The 17,132-nt window shown below is 34.1% G+C and overlaps 2 protein-coding genes across 2 annotated transcripts; one reads left to right on the top strand and one right to left on the bottom strand.

The window, feature by feature from the left end:
• Nucleotides 1-4,955: 4,955 nt before the first annotated feature.
• Nucleotides 4,956-7,836, bottom strand: LOC143922429 (uncharacterized). Its single transcript, XM_077445655.1, has 2 exons — nt 7,619-7,836; nt 4,956-7,538 (listed from the first exon to the last, which is right to left on the bottom strand). Exons 1-2 carry the CDS (start codon nt 7,730-7,732, stop codon nt 6,246-6,248), a joined length of 1,407 nt encoding a protein of 468 aa, XP_077301781.1. The 5' UTR covers nt 7,733-7,836; the 3' UTR covers nt 4,956-6,245.
• Nucleotides 7,837-10,891: 3,055 nt separating this feature from the next.
• On the top strand, nt 10,892-13,402 carry LOC143922906 (uncharacterized). Its single transcript, XM_077446315.1, has 2 exons — nt 10,892-11,047; nt 11,128-13,402. The coding sequence occupies exons 1-2, from the start codon at nt 10,934-10,936 to the stop codon at nt 12,673-12,675; spliced, it is 1,662 nt and encodes a 553-aa protein (XP_077302441.1). The 5' UTR covers nt 10,892-10,933; the 3' UTR covers nt 12,676-13,402.
• The last annotated feature ends 3,730 nt before the right edge of the window (nt 13,403-17,132 follow it).

The following is a 17,132-nucleotide window of genomic DNA, read 5'->3' as shown; positions in this document are numbered from 1 at the left end:
AGCAGGTCCGAATGCGTTGCTCCAGACGCTCTGGATGAGGATCGCTGAATATGGAGACGGAAGACTCGGCAGGAGCTGGTCCAAGACAAAGCCTGCACTCCATCGTCCTTGCATTTAACTCTGACAGCAACAGCAAATTTAGACATTTGTTGTCTACATTTTGGTACTAGTTATACCAACTTACAGGTAACTGGGAAACTGCATACTGACAACTCGTACCAAAGAAGTTGAGGTAAACGTACTACTAGTCATATGTAAACCAGTCACAGGATAACCGGTCGCTCTAGATCGGTCACACGTGATCGCCCTTCACACTAAAACTGGTCACACTCTAAAATTAGTCACGAGAAAACTGGTCACACCCAAAAATTAAAAATTAGTCGTATGATAACTGGTCACCATAGAAGTAGCATGCATAGAATGGTCATTGTTAACAAAAGTATCGTCTAAAAGCGAGCCATCGAAGAGAGAGACGAAGTTTAGCAAACAATGAACAAACTCTGCCGCGCTGAGTTTTTGTAGCAACATTTTTGGAGGCTGAGAGCGATTCTATGCATTCTACTTCTATGCTGGTCGCACAAAAAAAATTATTAGCAAATAATTTTTATTTACAAAATTTGTATTATTATCGACTAGACCAGTGGTTCTTAACCTTATTGGAGGTACTTGTAAGATCGCCAATTTAGTAGTCGGCGGTCATCAGTGTAAGACAGGGAAGGTATGTTGACCGTATCCCGGTCTAACGAAACACGTGTTGTGTAGTTTGAAAGAGGATCGTTTATTTGCGTTCAATTGGTACAATGGTTATTGTATGTACGAAGAGGTTTCTTCGGAGAAGTGATCTGTTTGAACTCCAGAGGCTCACTCTGCCGGTGGAGGTTGCTGCGTTGCTTTATAAACGTTTTGGGTTGAAGTGTGTCGTGTGCACATATTTTGTTCTTGGTACTCGCGCTGCCCTAGTTATGCTGCGAGCGTGGTTTTATGGGTTCATACGCCTGGACGTAGTTCGTGGTTTTTATGGGTTCAGTGAGTTCTTTCTTTGTTTCCCAGACACGTGTATAGAAACACGTGTCGACCTTTTGACGAGGCGAGCGTGTGCCATGCGTTAATGACTTTCCTGGATATGTGTCGCAGTGACCTGATGAGATCATTTCAGTTGTACTATATGCCTACATACTGAACCCCATCAGTTTCATATGCGCATTCACTGAACCCTTCTTAATTCGAAAAATAAAATATGATTTTTTTCAAATTCAAAACATGTATATATATATATATATATATATATATATATATATATATATATATATATATATATATATATATCAGTGGCGTGCGATAAAACTCTCTCTCCCCCCGTCGTACATCTTCACTTATTCGCGCGAGCAGGATACAACAGGAACAAGAGGAACAGGCTTTTCCTCCCGAATCCTGCGCGCGCACATTAAACAAGGCTGTATGACATAAAGAGAGATAATTTCACCGCATGCCACTCATATATATATTATATATACATAGTACCGTTTACCATGCACCCTTTTTTTTTTTGATCTTTCGACTTAAGATCTTTCGATTTACGATCTTTGCCTTCCGATATTTGCTTTTTCGACCTTTTCACTTTCGGTCCCGTGAGGTAGACCCATATTTTATTGGTGCACAAAATGAACCGTGCATCAACATCACTGTGTTCAAAGAACAAAACCATTAAAACATGATTTTCACACAAAAACGAAAACATAATAATGAATATTTACTCAGTGTGGCTTCTGCTGTTGCCTTTCAGCGACCAGTTCAGAAATGCACGGCTTCACCTTGGCAAGTGCCACTCTTGTGTCATTTTCGCAACAAAGTCTGTTCCTTTTCTTCGTTTTTATGTCCAGCATCCTCGAAAAGGATTGCTCGCAAAGATATTTAGTAACAAACGGTATCAAAACATCCAGAGATTTCTTAGCAATAACAGAGTACGTTGCCATTTGTTGACACCAAAAATTTTGAGAGCGTTGTTGTTCTGAAGAGTTGCTGTTGAACCTGGCTCTGCTGAAATTCCGCCGAACCCCTGAGACTGACTCACTGAACCCCGGTTCGGTGATTACTGGTCACAAAGTCACTAAAATCTCTATAACGGAACATCTGGCAGCCGAAAAGTCCATCATACTAACGATAACTATCATAGTAACGAGAACTTGAGTGCCAAATATTGTGTATTCGCGATTTTCATGGCAAAAATTGTCTTTGTGACCACCCCAATGTGACGAATAGTCCAATTACCCTGAACCCCTGGGGCTCGATTGAACTCAGGCTAAGAACCACTGGACTAGACATATGAGCTTCGCATGTTGATACCGACATACAAGTTGTTATATATAATGAGATTATACATTATAGGTTTTCGAGCCAAAAGCCCTCGTGGTTGAGGTCGAGGAGTTCGCGGGCATCTCATCACTCATCACTAATCACTAATCACTCATCACTCATCAGAGTCAGAGTCAGCGACGCCAGAGACGCTCTCTAGCCTCTAGAGAAGGTTGGCAATCATAGAAGTGGAATCTTCTACATTCTACTTGGCAATCGCATTTGCGTTCATTTCGGTAAATGTACCGCGGGAAGGTCTAAGGTCTAACACTAAGAGGATCCTTTATTTATGTTCAGTTTAGATCACTTCAATAGTAATTGTATGTTCGAAGAAGCTCGTGTCTCTTCTTCGGAGCGCTGAATTATTTCTTCTGGAATAGTCGAATGAGACGTTGCCAGAGATTAGTTCTGCGTGTTTGTACAAGAGCGATGATTATGCCATCGTAAGACTTGGCTATTGTTGTGAAATATTTATATGAGATCACTGACTTTGATTCGGAATAACGTTTTATTTAAATGTTGACTTTGCGATGGAAAGTCATAAACAGACAAACTAATACCGATCATTTGTATGTATTATAGAAATCCTTGTCGTTATTAAATCTATCGCGTTACAGACAGATTTAAGAAACATTTAAGTACATACATATGTATGTTTTCATTTCATATACTTACTTATGTACTGAATAGCCGATTTAGAATAAAACAATAATTCAGATGTTCAATGAAAATGTTTGTATTGAAAGAATGCAATGAAATGAATTACAGGGTATTGAATATTCAGCTGCTTCCAAATCTAGCGCCAAAAGAAATATTGGTAGATTTTGAAAATGCGTGCATGAATGCGGCTCAAAGTGCTTTTGAAAATTCTGAAGTAAAGGGGTGTCACTTCCATCTATGCCAGAGCGTTTTGAAAAAAATACACAGCGTGGGATTGAGGAATGAATACGAATCCGACATCAATATAAAACTCAAATTAAAATCGTTGGCTGCCTTGGCTTGCGTACCAAGCGACCAAGTCAGGGCAGTATTCGTTTCGTTTGGAACAAAAGAAAAACTCAATGAAATACTGAATTATGTTTACTCCACATATATATGTAGGACCAGCTGGGAGGGCAGCTATATTTACAATAAATTTGTGGAACCGGTACCAGGCTGCGTTGGAAAATCAACCCAAAATTTGTTGTGAAGGCTTTCACAATGCCCTAAACTCGATTTTTCATTGCAGCCATCCGAGTGTGTGGGTATTATTCAATGGTCTAGAAAGAGACATCTCATGCCACAAGCACAAATATCACATTTTTAAAATGGGACAGTTAGAGCCAAAAAAAAGAAAAGCAACTTGCTCAAGTTGCACGTTCCTATGATGAAGAAGAAGATAAGTTAATATATTTAAGACGAATAGCCAATTTGCAATAATAATTTAATGTATGTGCATATTGTATATTTTTAGATTCTTGGTTTAATTTTTGTGTGTATATTTTTAGTGCTTACGTGTAATTATAAGTTTTATTTTATTTTTTGTGTTTTTATGGATACATATATTGTATAATATAATAATATGATTAATTTCCAAATAACTAACTGTTTTATTTTCAACTTGCTGGTTTCATTTGTTATTGTTTTATTCGATAATTCAATAAAGTATATATCGTGTTTATTACAAAGAATATGTATGTTTATATGAATAAGGTTTGCATTTTCCAATTTTTCCTTTTTTACACTGATATATTTTATTATTATGATTACTTTCCTGATATTTAACTGTTTTTTTTTCAACTTGCTGGATTCATTTGTTATTATTTTATTCGATAATTCAATAAAATATGAATTGTGTTTATAACAAATGTTCTATATATGTTATTACAGATTATTATTTTTATTTACCTGTTGAATATAATAAATGCTAGAAATAAAATTTTGTAGTTTTTTTCATTTTCATTCACCTAGTTAAATATTACACAATTTGTTTAATCTGCGAACTCTATTCATTCACAAACTAATAACAAATAAAATAATCACACAAGTAAGCATGAACTAAGCATGTATAAATGGGTAAGTTTTGCTATTTTATAAAGTTGATGACTTATTTTGATAATATTATAATTTGCTATTTTATAAAGTTTTTGCATTTATAAAGTTGATGACTGTTTTTACATAGACAACTGGCATTACATAGGAAAATATTTTAAACCTTGCTTCGCACATAGAACTAGCTGATGTATTATAAAATGAAATTCAATCAGAGAATGTCTAATAGTTTGCTGAAGCTGCTGAATAAAACCAATAATTTATCCCACCATATTGGGAGCACCGTCATCACAGAAACAATGTTCTGTAAGTAGATATCCATTTCTTTAAATGTATTTTTAAATTATTTAAAAATGTCAAGACCAGTACACTTCACTTCAACGTCAATGGTATTTTTTATTTTAATTTTCATAGGTTCTCCATCACTGTGATAGACGAATAAGACCAGTCACAGTTAAAGTTTCGAATGACAATCAAAATACTATATGGAATGAATTTACGTAATGTATAATTTATTTAAGGTAAACAAATAATTTTGTAATGTATGATAAAAATAAAAATAACTTTTTTTTTGTAATGTATGAAATTTTTTATTTACAATTTGAGAACAAAATTGTATAAAAATGGGGGTGAGAGGGTGTTTGCCAAGGTGCAAGTCGGTTGATAGAATTTTTACAGCACATCACTGCTTTTCCCCCGTGTGGGATCTTAAATGTAACACAAGTTTATATTTATGTCTGAATGATTATATAGTGGTGTCACGCTAAATTTTGAGGTGCCGGTACGCTCGATTTTGCACAATTTTTTTCAATTCAATTCTATAATTTTTTCGCATACCCGAGATTTCTTTTTTTGACTGACATGATCAATTATATTTGTTGCATGCAAACTATGGCTAATTTCCAATCCATTTCATTCTTGTGAAAGTAATAGATCAAAACAATCAGAATATGGTCTATCATGTTTAGCTATAAAATATGCAGTTCTAAAACTTTACTGGTTGATTCAATTTCCGAGTCATTTATAATATCTAAAAACTTTTCAAAAGGCTGCTCTTTCGAATTTACTATAATTTACATTACAACAAATATAACATCCAATATTATTAGACTTACATATTAACCAGGGATATTTCCGTTTTTTTTCCTCCCACATCTCCGTACTCCAAACATCTGGCCAGGAAGACACACATATCGCATCACTATCACTACTATCATTTATTATATTTATACTACTAGATTCTAAATTGATGTTATTTTCTTCATTTGATTTTAAAGACGCAACACTGTTTTCAGATTCATTTAATATATGTACTTCATTCAGCAATAAAATTTTGTATCGAACATAGCTTTCGCTTTGAAGCCATTTTTATTTAAGAAAAACTATTTTTACATTACAGTGATCGATAACGGTGTATCCAATATTATACTAGATAAGTAGACACGGAAAAGTATTCCGTTTCTAGTTATCTAGTATATTTATCTATTTTACTTATCTATTTTTAGATGACAATTGAGTTTTTTTGGTAACAGATATGCATTTTTGCACGTGAAGAATGTCAAGCTCCATCCGAAGGATCGAATTGGTATATATCACCGTCAAGTTAGTCTAAACAATTCTATAGAATTTCAACGAGACCGCTCCAATGAATAAACGATCCCATGTACATATATACCGCACGATACCGCATATACGAAATATTTTTATTGTATGTTTAAAACTATCTAAAAAAAATATCCCACGTACAGCATACCGCATCCCTCGCTGTGTAATCGCGCCCTAAAATGTAGCTGGACGCCGACCCGGCGCGTACCGGCTATTCTACAACCCTGATTATATACAAATTTCACATTTGTGTGGTTTTATCTCAGCATGCAATTTTTATGTGACCCAAGGCCAGATTTTCGAGAAAATGATTTTAGACAAATTTCACACTTGTAAGGCTTTTCCCCTGTGTGAGATCTTAAATGTAACACAAGTTCAATTTTTTGAATAAATGATTTTAAACAAATGTCACATTTGTATGATTTTATCCCAGTATGCAATCTGTTGTGTCTTTCAAGGTTAGATTGTTGAGTAAATGATTTAAAACAGATGTCACACTTGTAAGGTTTTTCTCTCATGTGAGATCTTAAATGTATCACAAGTCTAGATTTTTGGACAAATGATTTTAAACAAATTTCACATTTGTGTGGTTTAATCCCAGTATGCAATATTTTATGTGACCTGAGGTTTGATTGACGAGAAAATGATTTCAAACAGATTTCACACTTGTAAGGCTTTTCCCCTGTGTGAGATCTTAAATGTAACACAAGTTCAATTTTTTGAATAAATGATTTTAAACAAATGTCACATTTGTATGATTTTATCCCAGTATGCAATTTGTTATGTCTTCCAAGGTTAGATTGTTGAGTAAATGATTTTAGACAAATTTCACACTTGTAAGGCTTTTCTCCCATGTGAGATCTTAAATGTATCACAAGTCTAGATTTTTGAACAAATGATTTTAAACAAATTTCACATTTGTGTGGTTTAATTCCAGTATGCAACATTTTATGTGACCTGAGGCTAGATTTACGAGAAAATGATTTTAAACAAATTTCACATTTGTGTAGTTTTTTTATCCCAGTATGCAATATTTTGTGTGATCCAAGGCTAGATTTACGAAAAAATGTTTTTAAACAAATTTCGCATTTGTGTGGTTTTATCCCAGTATGCTGTTTTGCATGTGTCACAAGGCTAGATTTTTTAGAATATGATTTTAAACAAATTTCACACTTGTAGGGCTTTTCCCCCGTGTGAGATTTTAAATGTAACACAAGTTGATCTTTATGAATAAATGATTTTAAACAAGTGTCACATTTGAATGGTTGTACCCCAGTATGCAATTTTTTATGTGCCTCGAGGCAAGTATTACGAAATAGTTTTGAACAAATTTCATTATTCTCTTGGTGAATTGTCGGTAGTGAAGGCTCATCGTCCCATATGACATCTTCCAACAAAACTTCTTCAGTCTTGATCTTCGAACCATCATCTAACCTCAGTTGAGACGTTTCGTTGCTTCGAAAACAAGCCTCTCGAAAGCTGATTAACAATTCCAGATTAGACTTGCACGAAAGACACACCGTGTCCGGCAACCCGTCGTCTCTTTTAACCTGCAGGTGCAAAAGTAGGATTAAGATAAGAATTAACCAACGGGGTTCACAATTATTGTAACCTGTAATCAGCAACCGACATAAATTTGACAGCAGGTCCGAATGCGTTGCTCCAGACGCTCTGGATGAGGATCGCTGAATATGGAGACGGAAGACTCGGCAGGAGCTGGTCCAAGACAAAGCCTGCACTCCATCGTCCTTGCATTTAACTCTGACAGCAACAGCAAATTTAGACATTTGTTGTCTACATTTTGGTACTAGTTATACCAACTTACAGGTAACTGGGAAACTGCATACTGACAACTCGTACCAAAGAAGTTGAGGTAATGGTGCGTACGCACCAAGCCAACGAACGGCCCACAGGCCAACTTTTAAAACCACTAGCGTACAAAATATCGAAATAAAAATTTAATTTAAAAATTAAAACTATTATTATTATATTAAAATTAAATTCAAGTAAAATTAAAATTAAATATTGAAAGTTAAAACAGAACATGCACAATTTAAATAAATTTTCGAGATTGACCTAAAATTAGATCATCAACAATCACATACAGGTAATCCTCGATTTTTGTTTGTCGAAGATGTTTTGACTTACGAAGATACGCACTAAGATCGAAAAAAAATCAAAGAATTATTATTTTTACTTCCCCGTAATGCGCAATTACTGAGAATATATCATGTATTAGTATGGGTGATCCAACGATGGAAGCTAACCCGGGGTGTTGTCGGTCACATCAAACGGATTTTTTTATTCTTCAATTATTTCTCTCGTCGAAATAAATCAAGTAATTAAATCATTTCAGAGGTAAAATTTATCGGATAATGTGTGATTATTAATTTTATTTCGACGAAAGAAAAAAAACCCTTTGAAAAATCACCGACATCCGACATCCGGTTTGATTTTTAAATGCTTTTTATTATTTTACAATAAAACAAAAATAAAAAATTATATTTTTTTTTATATGTGTACAATATTTTATAATAAAAATATAAAATAATGATTTTAAACTGATTTTATTATTATTTTAAGAATTTTTTTTTTACATATTACACGTTGAAGTTCTTTATAGGACACTTTATTGTATCATAATTTAACTTTAACATGAAATGTATCTTATGGAGCGGTTCAAATACATAAAAAAAAAAAATACCTGTGAGAGCACCGACAATATTGGCTACTATATTATAATTGTATGATATATGTACTTTCAAATAAATTTTAAAATATATACTTAAATCTAAATTACAGGGACAAAATTAAAAAAAAAAACCTTTTATGCACAGTAAATACAATGATTTATTATGTTTTCAACACATTATACATAAACATATTCTTGAATACATGAAATATAAAAAAAATTGCCGTTCAACAACAACAACGTCCCATTGGCTCCGAAGCTGAGAAAACAAAACGACCTTCTTTTTTACATATAATTACTATTGTAACAAGTGAACATAAATAAAGGATCCTCTTACTAACACAATCAGTGTTTTCGTAGACCTCCCCGCGATACATTTACCGCGGTGAATTAAGATTAAATTTTGATTTGACATTCGAACTGTCAAAGTGAAATAAACGCAAAAGCGATTGCCATGCGAACCTTCTCGGATGCGAGCGATGCGAACGTCAGATGGGCTGACAGATACCCGCGAACTCCTCGCGAAGACCACAAACAACGGCCACGAGGGCCTTTGGCTCGAACATACATATGTCTAGTCGATAATAATAAAAATTTCGTAAATAAAAAGTATTTGAGAATATTTTTGTTTATGTGACCAATTTTAATTTTTTGGGTGTGACCAGTTTTCTCGTGACCAGTTTTAGCGTGTGACCAGTTTTCTCGTGACCAGTTTTAGCATGTGACTAGTTTTCTCGTGACCAGTTTTAGCGTGTGATTAGTTTTCTCGTGACCAGTTTTAGCGTGTGATTAGTTTTCTCGTGACCAGTTTTAGCGTGTGACTAGTTTTCTCGTGACCAGTTTTAGCGTGACGGATGATCACGAGTGACCGATCTAGAGCGACCAGTTGTCCTGTGACAGGTTCACATTTGAATAGTAATCACCGGGACCGTCTATAACACATGGCGGACTGGTGGTGAAGAACACCTTCACAACTACCAACCTCAACATAACTGGTGACCCCAAATAAGAACTACGCAGCCTTCACAGCAGTCAACATAGCAGTCCACATACATTATAGGTGTTCGAGCCAAAAGTCTTCGTGGTTGAGGTCGAGGAGTTCGCGGGCATCTCATCACTCATCAGAGTCAGAGTCAGAGTCAGCTGACGTCAGAGACCCTCTCTAGCCTCTAGAGAAGGTTGGTCTAGCCTCTATAGAAGTAGAATGCTTTCTACATATGTTGGCAATCGCATTTGCGTTCATTTCACTTTGACAGTTCGAATGTCAAATCAGTGTTAAATCTTAATTCGCCGAGGCGGTAAATCGGCCGCGGGAAGGTCTATGAAAACACTGATTGGGTACTAACACTAAGAGGACCCTTTATTTGTGTTCAGTTCAGTTCACTTCAATAGTAATTGTATGTTCGAAGAAGTTCGTATCTCTGCTTCGGAGCGCTGAATTCTTTCTTCTGGAATAGTCGAATGGGACGTTGCCAGAGATTAGTTCTGCGTGTTTGTACAAGAGCGATGATTATGCCATCGTAAGACTTGGCTATTGTTGTGAAATATGTATATGAGATCACTGGCTTTGATTCGGAATAACGTTTCATTTAAATGTTGACTTTGCGATGGAAAGTCATAAACAGACAAACTAATACCGATCATTTGTATGTATTAAAGAAATCCTTGTCGTTATTATATCTATCGCGTTACAGACAGATTTAAGAAACATTGAAGTACATACATATGTATGTTTTCATTTCATATACTTACTTATGTACTGAATAGCCGATTTAGAATAAAACATTAATTCAGATGTTCAATGAAAATGTTTGTATTGAAAGAATGCAATGAAATGAATTACAGGGTATTGAATATTTTGGTATCAGTCCGATGACAAACTAATACCAATTATATGTATGTAAAAGTTTCTAATATCATACATTAAAGAAATCCTTGTCGTTATTAAATCTATCTAATAAATAAATCGATCTAAGAAACATTATGAATAATCATCTTTAATATGGACGGTATCTAAACGTGAATTGGTCATTTTATTATGAACTTGTTACATCTCATCTACATAAACAAATCGTCGGTAACGTTATTTGTTTATCTTTGTTACATTGTAAAACATTTTCTATATGTCATCTATATATTCAAGAATATGTTTATGTATAATTTGTTGAAAACATAAAAAATCATTGTATTTACTGTGCATAAAAGGTTGATGGCAAATCGGTCTGGTTGCTGTCACAGTTAAATGCAGGGACAATGGAGTGCAGACTTTGTCTTGGATCAGCTCCAGCCGAGTCTTCCGTCTCGATCTTCGGTGATCGTCATCCACAGCGTCTGGAGCAACGCATTCTGACATGCTGTCAAATTCAGGTTGGATGCTGTTTACGATTTACAATTATTGTGGACCCCATTGTTTAATTCTTCTCTTAATCCTACTTTTTCACCTGCAGGTTAAAAGAGGCGACGGGTTGCCGGACACAGTGTGTCTTTCGTGTAAGACCAATCTGGAATCGTTCATCAGCTTTCGAGAGGCTTGTTTTCGAAGCTACGAAACGTCTCAACTGAGATTAGATGATTGCTTGAACATCAAGACGGAAGAAGTTTTGTTGGAAGATGTCACATGGGACGATGAGTCTTCACTACCGACAATTCACCAAGAGAATAATGAAATTTGTTCAAAGCCATTTCCCAGTGAATCAAAACTTATTTTTCACAAAAGATCACATACTGGAGAAAAGTCTTACACATGTGACATTTGTCTAAAATCGTATTCTCGAAGATCTAACCTTTCGTATCATAAAAAATCCCATACTGAGATAAGATCATACAAATGTGACATTTGTTTGAAATCATTTATTCTAAAACATCATCTTGTGTCACATTTAAGATCTCACACGGGGAAAAAGCCTTACAAGTGTGATATTTGTTTAAAATCATTTTTTACTAAAACTATCCTCGAGTCACATAAAAGAATGCATACTGGGATAAAACCATACAAATGTGACATTTGTTTAAAATCATTTACTAGAAAATATGGCCTTACATCACATGAAAAATCGCATACTGGTATACAACCATACAAATGTGACATTTGTTTAAAATCATATATTCGAAAAGATAGACTGGTAATACATTTAAGATCTCACACAGGGGAAAAGCCTTACAAGTGTGAAATTTGTTTAAAATCATTTTCTACTAAAACTATCCTCGAGTCACATAAAACATTCCATACTGGGATAAAACCACACAAATGTGATATTTGTTTAAAATCGTTTACGCGAAAATATTGCCTTAAATCACATGAGAAATTGCATACTGGGATAAAACCACACAAATGTGAAATCTGTTTAAAATCATTTATCCATAAATATGACCTTGTGCGACATAAAAAATCTCATACTGGGATACAATCATACAATTGTGACATTTGTTTAAAATCATTTTCTACTAAAACTATCCTCGAGTCACATAAAAGAATGCATACTGGGATAGAACCATACAAATGTGACATTTGTTTAAAATCATTTACTAGAAAATATGGCCTTACATCACATGAAAAATCGCATACTGGTATACAACCATACAAATGTGACATTTGTTTAAAATCATATATTCGAAAAGATAGACTGGTAATACATTTAAGATCTCACACAGAGGAAAAGCCTTACAAGTGTGAAATTTGTTTAAAATCATTTTCTACTAAAACTATCCTCGAGTCACATAAAACATTCCATACTGGGATAAAACCACACAAATGTGATATTTGTTTAAAATCGTTTACGCGAAAATATTGCCTTAAATCACATGAGAAATTGCATACTGGGATAAAACCACACAAATGTGAAATCTGTTTAAAATCATTTATCCATAAATATGACCTTGTGCGACATAAAAAATCTCATACTGGGATACAATCATACAATTGTGACATTTGTTTAAAATCATTTATCCATAAATATGACCTTGTGCGTCATAAAAAATCTCATAACGTGGAATAATAACAATATACATATATGTATGTATAAAAAGATTGTTTATTATATAAATACTGTTTATAAATTTGCTTACAAGCATCTCAAGCCGGGTCCCCGGATTAGCATGCTTAAGAGGGCTGGACACCAGCGCCTTGTCCATACAAACGTATTACACTTCTCCCTTCTTCAATTATGGCACCAGAGAAATTATTTTTTAATATGCTATGGATATCCACCATAGGCATGTTTCTGTGGTTTTATTTTTTATAGGAGCTAGAAGCCGCCAAACATCTATAAAATCGCCTCTGTTTTACACCCGCGAAAAGAGCCCGGCGTGCTTATTTAACGGTTGATTTTTAAAAAAAATACAAGCACACAAACAGAAAATATCTTTCTCATACCGATGATGAAATTTTTTTTTAAATTGGTCCAGTTTCGGAGGAGAAAACTGGAGAATACGAAACCTCGATTTTGTCGATTTGAAATACGTATTATCTGGTCGAAGCGCTACTGTCGCATTCACTCAATATATATATCGAAGAAAGGAACGGCAACAAAGTTAAGGTTTCGGGTATACAGCCCTCTTAAGACCCCCCTAAAAAACAACATTTCGGATTTGAAGTTAAATATCATTTCATGAAAATTTTTCACAATACACATTAATTAAGGAGTAATACTATTGAAAATCAACAGATTAGTGATAATATATGTATATTTTCACATGTTGCAAATAAAAGTCACAATTAAAAATCCTTGTAAAAATAATAGCTAGATTTTTTATTTTATCCTTAGTACTTAATAATGGTTAAAGGTTGAATGAGTTTTACATTAATAGCGTGAATGATATTGTTAACTCAGTTCAAATTAGGCATAATAGTGTGAATGCTGATGTGAGTATGGGTTTAAATAAGTTTGAAAGGTTTAAATTTGTTGGAATAGTGGTGTATTGAAGGCATGAAATCGGTTTCTAGTATGAATGGATTGACTCTGGATATTTTAATCAACACTTGGGAATTTGTTGGGCCTCAGTTATTGAAATGAATAAATATGTGTTTGGAAATGGTAAACGTCCCAGAAGCACGAAAGGTGTGTACTATTTTACCTGTGAGGCCCATCGATGCATTGCCAATTGTTGAGAAGATTCTGGAGTAACGTTCCCGTTCACACAACAATACTAATAACTTTGGAAATCCTAAAATTTGTTGACAGAAAAGTTCAACACTTGATACTCCAAAAAGGTTTACGTTTTCTTCTTATTTTATTTATATTATACTTTTACAAGTGAAGAGCAAAAAATGAAGGTCAAAAATGTATATTAACACCTCCTGCATATATGATATTATTATCGATAATTATTATTATTACAACTGGCATTACGTTGGAAAATGTTTTTAAACCTTGCTTCGCACATAGAACTAGCTGATGTATTATAAAATGAAATTCAATCAGAGAATGTCTAATAGTTTGCTGAAGCTGCTGAATAAAACCAATAATTTATCCCACCATATTGGGAGCACCGTCATTACAGAAACAATGTTCTGTAAGTTGATATCCATTTCTTTAAATGTATTTTTAAATTATTTAAAAATGTCAAGACCAGTACACTTCACTTCAACGTTATTGGTATTTTTTATTTTAATTTTCACGAGTCAACACGTGGGTCATTCAAAAGGCTTCTTGGATCAGTGTCTGACCATAGGTCAGGTCATAGGTTCTCTATCACTGTGATAGAGAACCTATAAAGTATGACAGGTCTTATTCGTCTATCACTGTGATAGACGAATAAGACCTGTCATACTTTAAGTTTCGAATGACAGTCAAAATCCTATATGGAATGAATTTATGTAATGTACAATTTATTTTATGTAAATAAATTATTTTGTAATGTATGATAAAAATAAAAATAACTTTTTTTTTTGGTGATATATGAAATTTTTTCTTTATAATTTGAAAACAAAAATTGTCAAGCATTGATACGGGACATTTAAGTGCTACATACATAAATAAAATTAGGAAAAGTAGGTAGGTAATAGTTTATTTTAAAAAATTAGTCTTTTTTATCCCAATCGTATTTTAACGATGATTTAACTTTTTTAATTAAATCGTTTTCCTCTTTTACATGATTAAAAAATTGGGCGCAAGTCATTTTCAAATTATACTGGCAAACCAAAATTGCCTCAACTGTCAGCTTATTTCTTTCATCCGAGCATTGTGTTGACATCAGGGAAAATATTCTCTCCACATTGGCATTGTGGGCTGGAATGGCAAATATTCACATAGTTCTATTAAACATGACTTCTGTTCAATATGCTTGGTATCTCTAAAAAACTTCAGCCATTTCTCTTCCATACTCAATTTCAGCGTTGTCAAAACATTTAACAAATCAACAAAGAAATTTTTAGATCAGAAAAAAGTAAACTTTTTTTGAATTTTGTTCGCGGGCCGCACCAACATACTTGGCGGGCCGCGGTTTGCCCGGGCCTGCTCTAATATCATCATATATATGTTACACCGAATCCGTGAAATTGTCTATGACACGCATTCGGCAAGAGAATTGCCGAATGCGTGAAAAATGCAAGCACGTTGCCCAGTTCGCGGATTCGGCAAATTCTTTGCCGAATGCGTGAACTGGACAGCGTGTTATATTATAACCAAGTGTCAAAGTGACAGCTGAATAAGGATGTTTTATTTAGTTATACATAAACTTATACATAAATTAATGCTATTTTTATACATTTTGATCAATATTTTATCAGTCGGAATTTTATACCTTGGTAAGAAATCAGTATTTTATTATAAATATTTAATTTCATTACACATGTCCCAGAACATAGCTCTAGGCTTCACCGGCCAGACCAATTGTACATATGAAAATTTGAGCGACTAAGAAATCACCCGGGGTGAAACGCTGTATCTATCTGCATACGTTTCTCCGGAGTCCGAAGATGCATTTGTCCCGAGGACCAAAACAACCCTGCGTGACCTGGGCTTTGGAACACTTTGTATTTTAACTATCTCGTAGTCACCTCTCACTCATTGGTTTAATCTAAAATACAAAAATTGTTTGGACACGGGACTATTACAGACAAACACTCTTTGAAGTCTTTGAGAATGGGCTAAAAATGTACCTTAAATTTAAACAATAAGTCACTATTAATAGTTTTTTGGGCTTTTAATATTTATTTTACACAAAAATACAATGTAATTGACTGTGTGTTTATACATAGTACATAGTTTTTGCATGATATTAATTAACATTAAAAATTTTAACAATTTTTTCAACTTTTCCCACCGTCACAGATAGAATTTGCTCAAATTTAAATTTGGCGCATTTCACAGGAGTTGTTACAGTGTAAAGAATTTATGATAAAAAGTAAAACACCACTGCAATTGTACTGATTGTTATTGTGAAAATGATTATTGAACGGTGTGAGAGGTCCCCGGAGAAAGAATGTCATGTGGCATTTTACAGTGTCAGACCTTAACTAAAGAGGACAAAGTGATAGAAGTGGCAAACGAGTTATTTAACATTTTAACATTAACATTAACTTAACAGCCCTACAAATTTTGCTACATATAAAATATGTAGGTTTTCTTTTCCCCTTTATACCCACAGACTATATGCATTTCAATTATAATTGATAGTACATAATTTCTAGTGGCCATTACTTAAATTACAGGGACAAAATTAAAAAGAAACCTTTTATGCACAGTAAATACAATGATTTATTATGTTTTCAACACATTGCAACACCGTCTTATTACAACACGGGCCAATAAGACGGTGAAGGACTCGCTAATAGTGTGGATGCGGGACAACAACACTTATTCGTGGGTAGCAGGGCTCCTCTTTGTTCAGTGGGGCATAAATACCACCTACCACGAAGCCATAAAAATGGAGCCTTACAAGGCTACATTTGGTCAACGGCCCAAGATGGGCCTATGCTCTAAGATTCAACGAGAACTTTTAAGAAAAATTAATAATGGGATTTTGGAAGAAGAAATGGAATTTTTAAGGGATTATAATAATATAGAAAATAACGTAGAAAATAATACAGACAATAACATAGAGAATAATATAGATAGTAATGTAGATAGTATGGATAATTATTTTGTAAATATAGATAATATAGATAACAGGAGGTTTTCAATTGATTCTTTCACAATTGAAGTTCAAGACCCAATACCAGAAGCAAAAAATGAAAATTCTTCGAATGATATTTTACCTCATTTTGACAAAACTGAACTAGAAGATGATGAACATTCAGCGGTAAAATACAGAAAAGTAGCCAAAGAAAATTTGTTGCATCAAGCCGATAGGATGCTGGCTAGATCCAACAAAATATTGTCACCTGTGAAAAATGGTTAAAAAAACGTTGTGGTTCATATGATAAGGGCAGGGGAGACCCCGCCAATTTAATTGGGGTAGTAATGGAGACAGAAAATGGGAGATGCAAAGTGGGAACGAAATTGGGAGCAAT

The sequence above is a fragment of the Arctopsyche grandis genome, chromosome 2, assembly GCF_051622035.1.
Source record: "Arctopsyche grandis isolate Sample6627 chromosome 2, ASM5162203v2, whole genome shotgun sequence".
Taxonomy (NCBI): domain Eukaryota; kingdom Metazoa; phylum Arthropoda; class Insecta; order Trichoptera; family Hydropsychidae; genus Arctopsyche; species Arctopsyche grandis.
Note: the sequence above shows the minus strand (reverse complement) of the source record. Positions and strands in the feature narration are given on the sequence as shown.

What these genes read in the sequence shown, in the direction of transcription:
- LOC143922429 (XM_077445655.1), bottom strand. Translation starts at nt 7,732, where the DNA reads ATGGAGTGCAGGCTTTGTCTTGGACCAGCTCCTGCCGAGTCTTCCGTC. An exon ending in GGACCTGCTGTCAAATTTAT is followed by an intron (nt 7,539 to 7,618) that starts GTCGGTTGCTGA and finishes TTGCACCTGCAG; the next exon opens with GTTAAAAGAGACGACGGGTT.
- LOC143922906 (XM_077446315.1), top strand. Translation starts at nt 10,934, where the DNA reads ATGGAGTGCAGACTTTGTCTTGGATCAGCTCCAGCCGAGTCTTCCGTC. An exon ending in TGACATGCTGTCAAATTCAG is followed by an intron (nt 11,048 to 11,127) that starts GTTGGATGCTGT and finishes TTTCACCTGCAG; the next exon opens with GTTAAAAGAGGCGACGGGTT.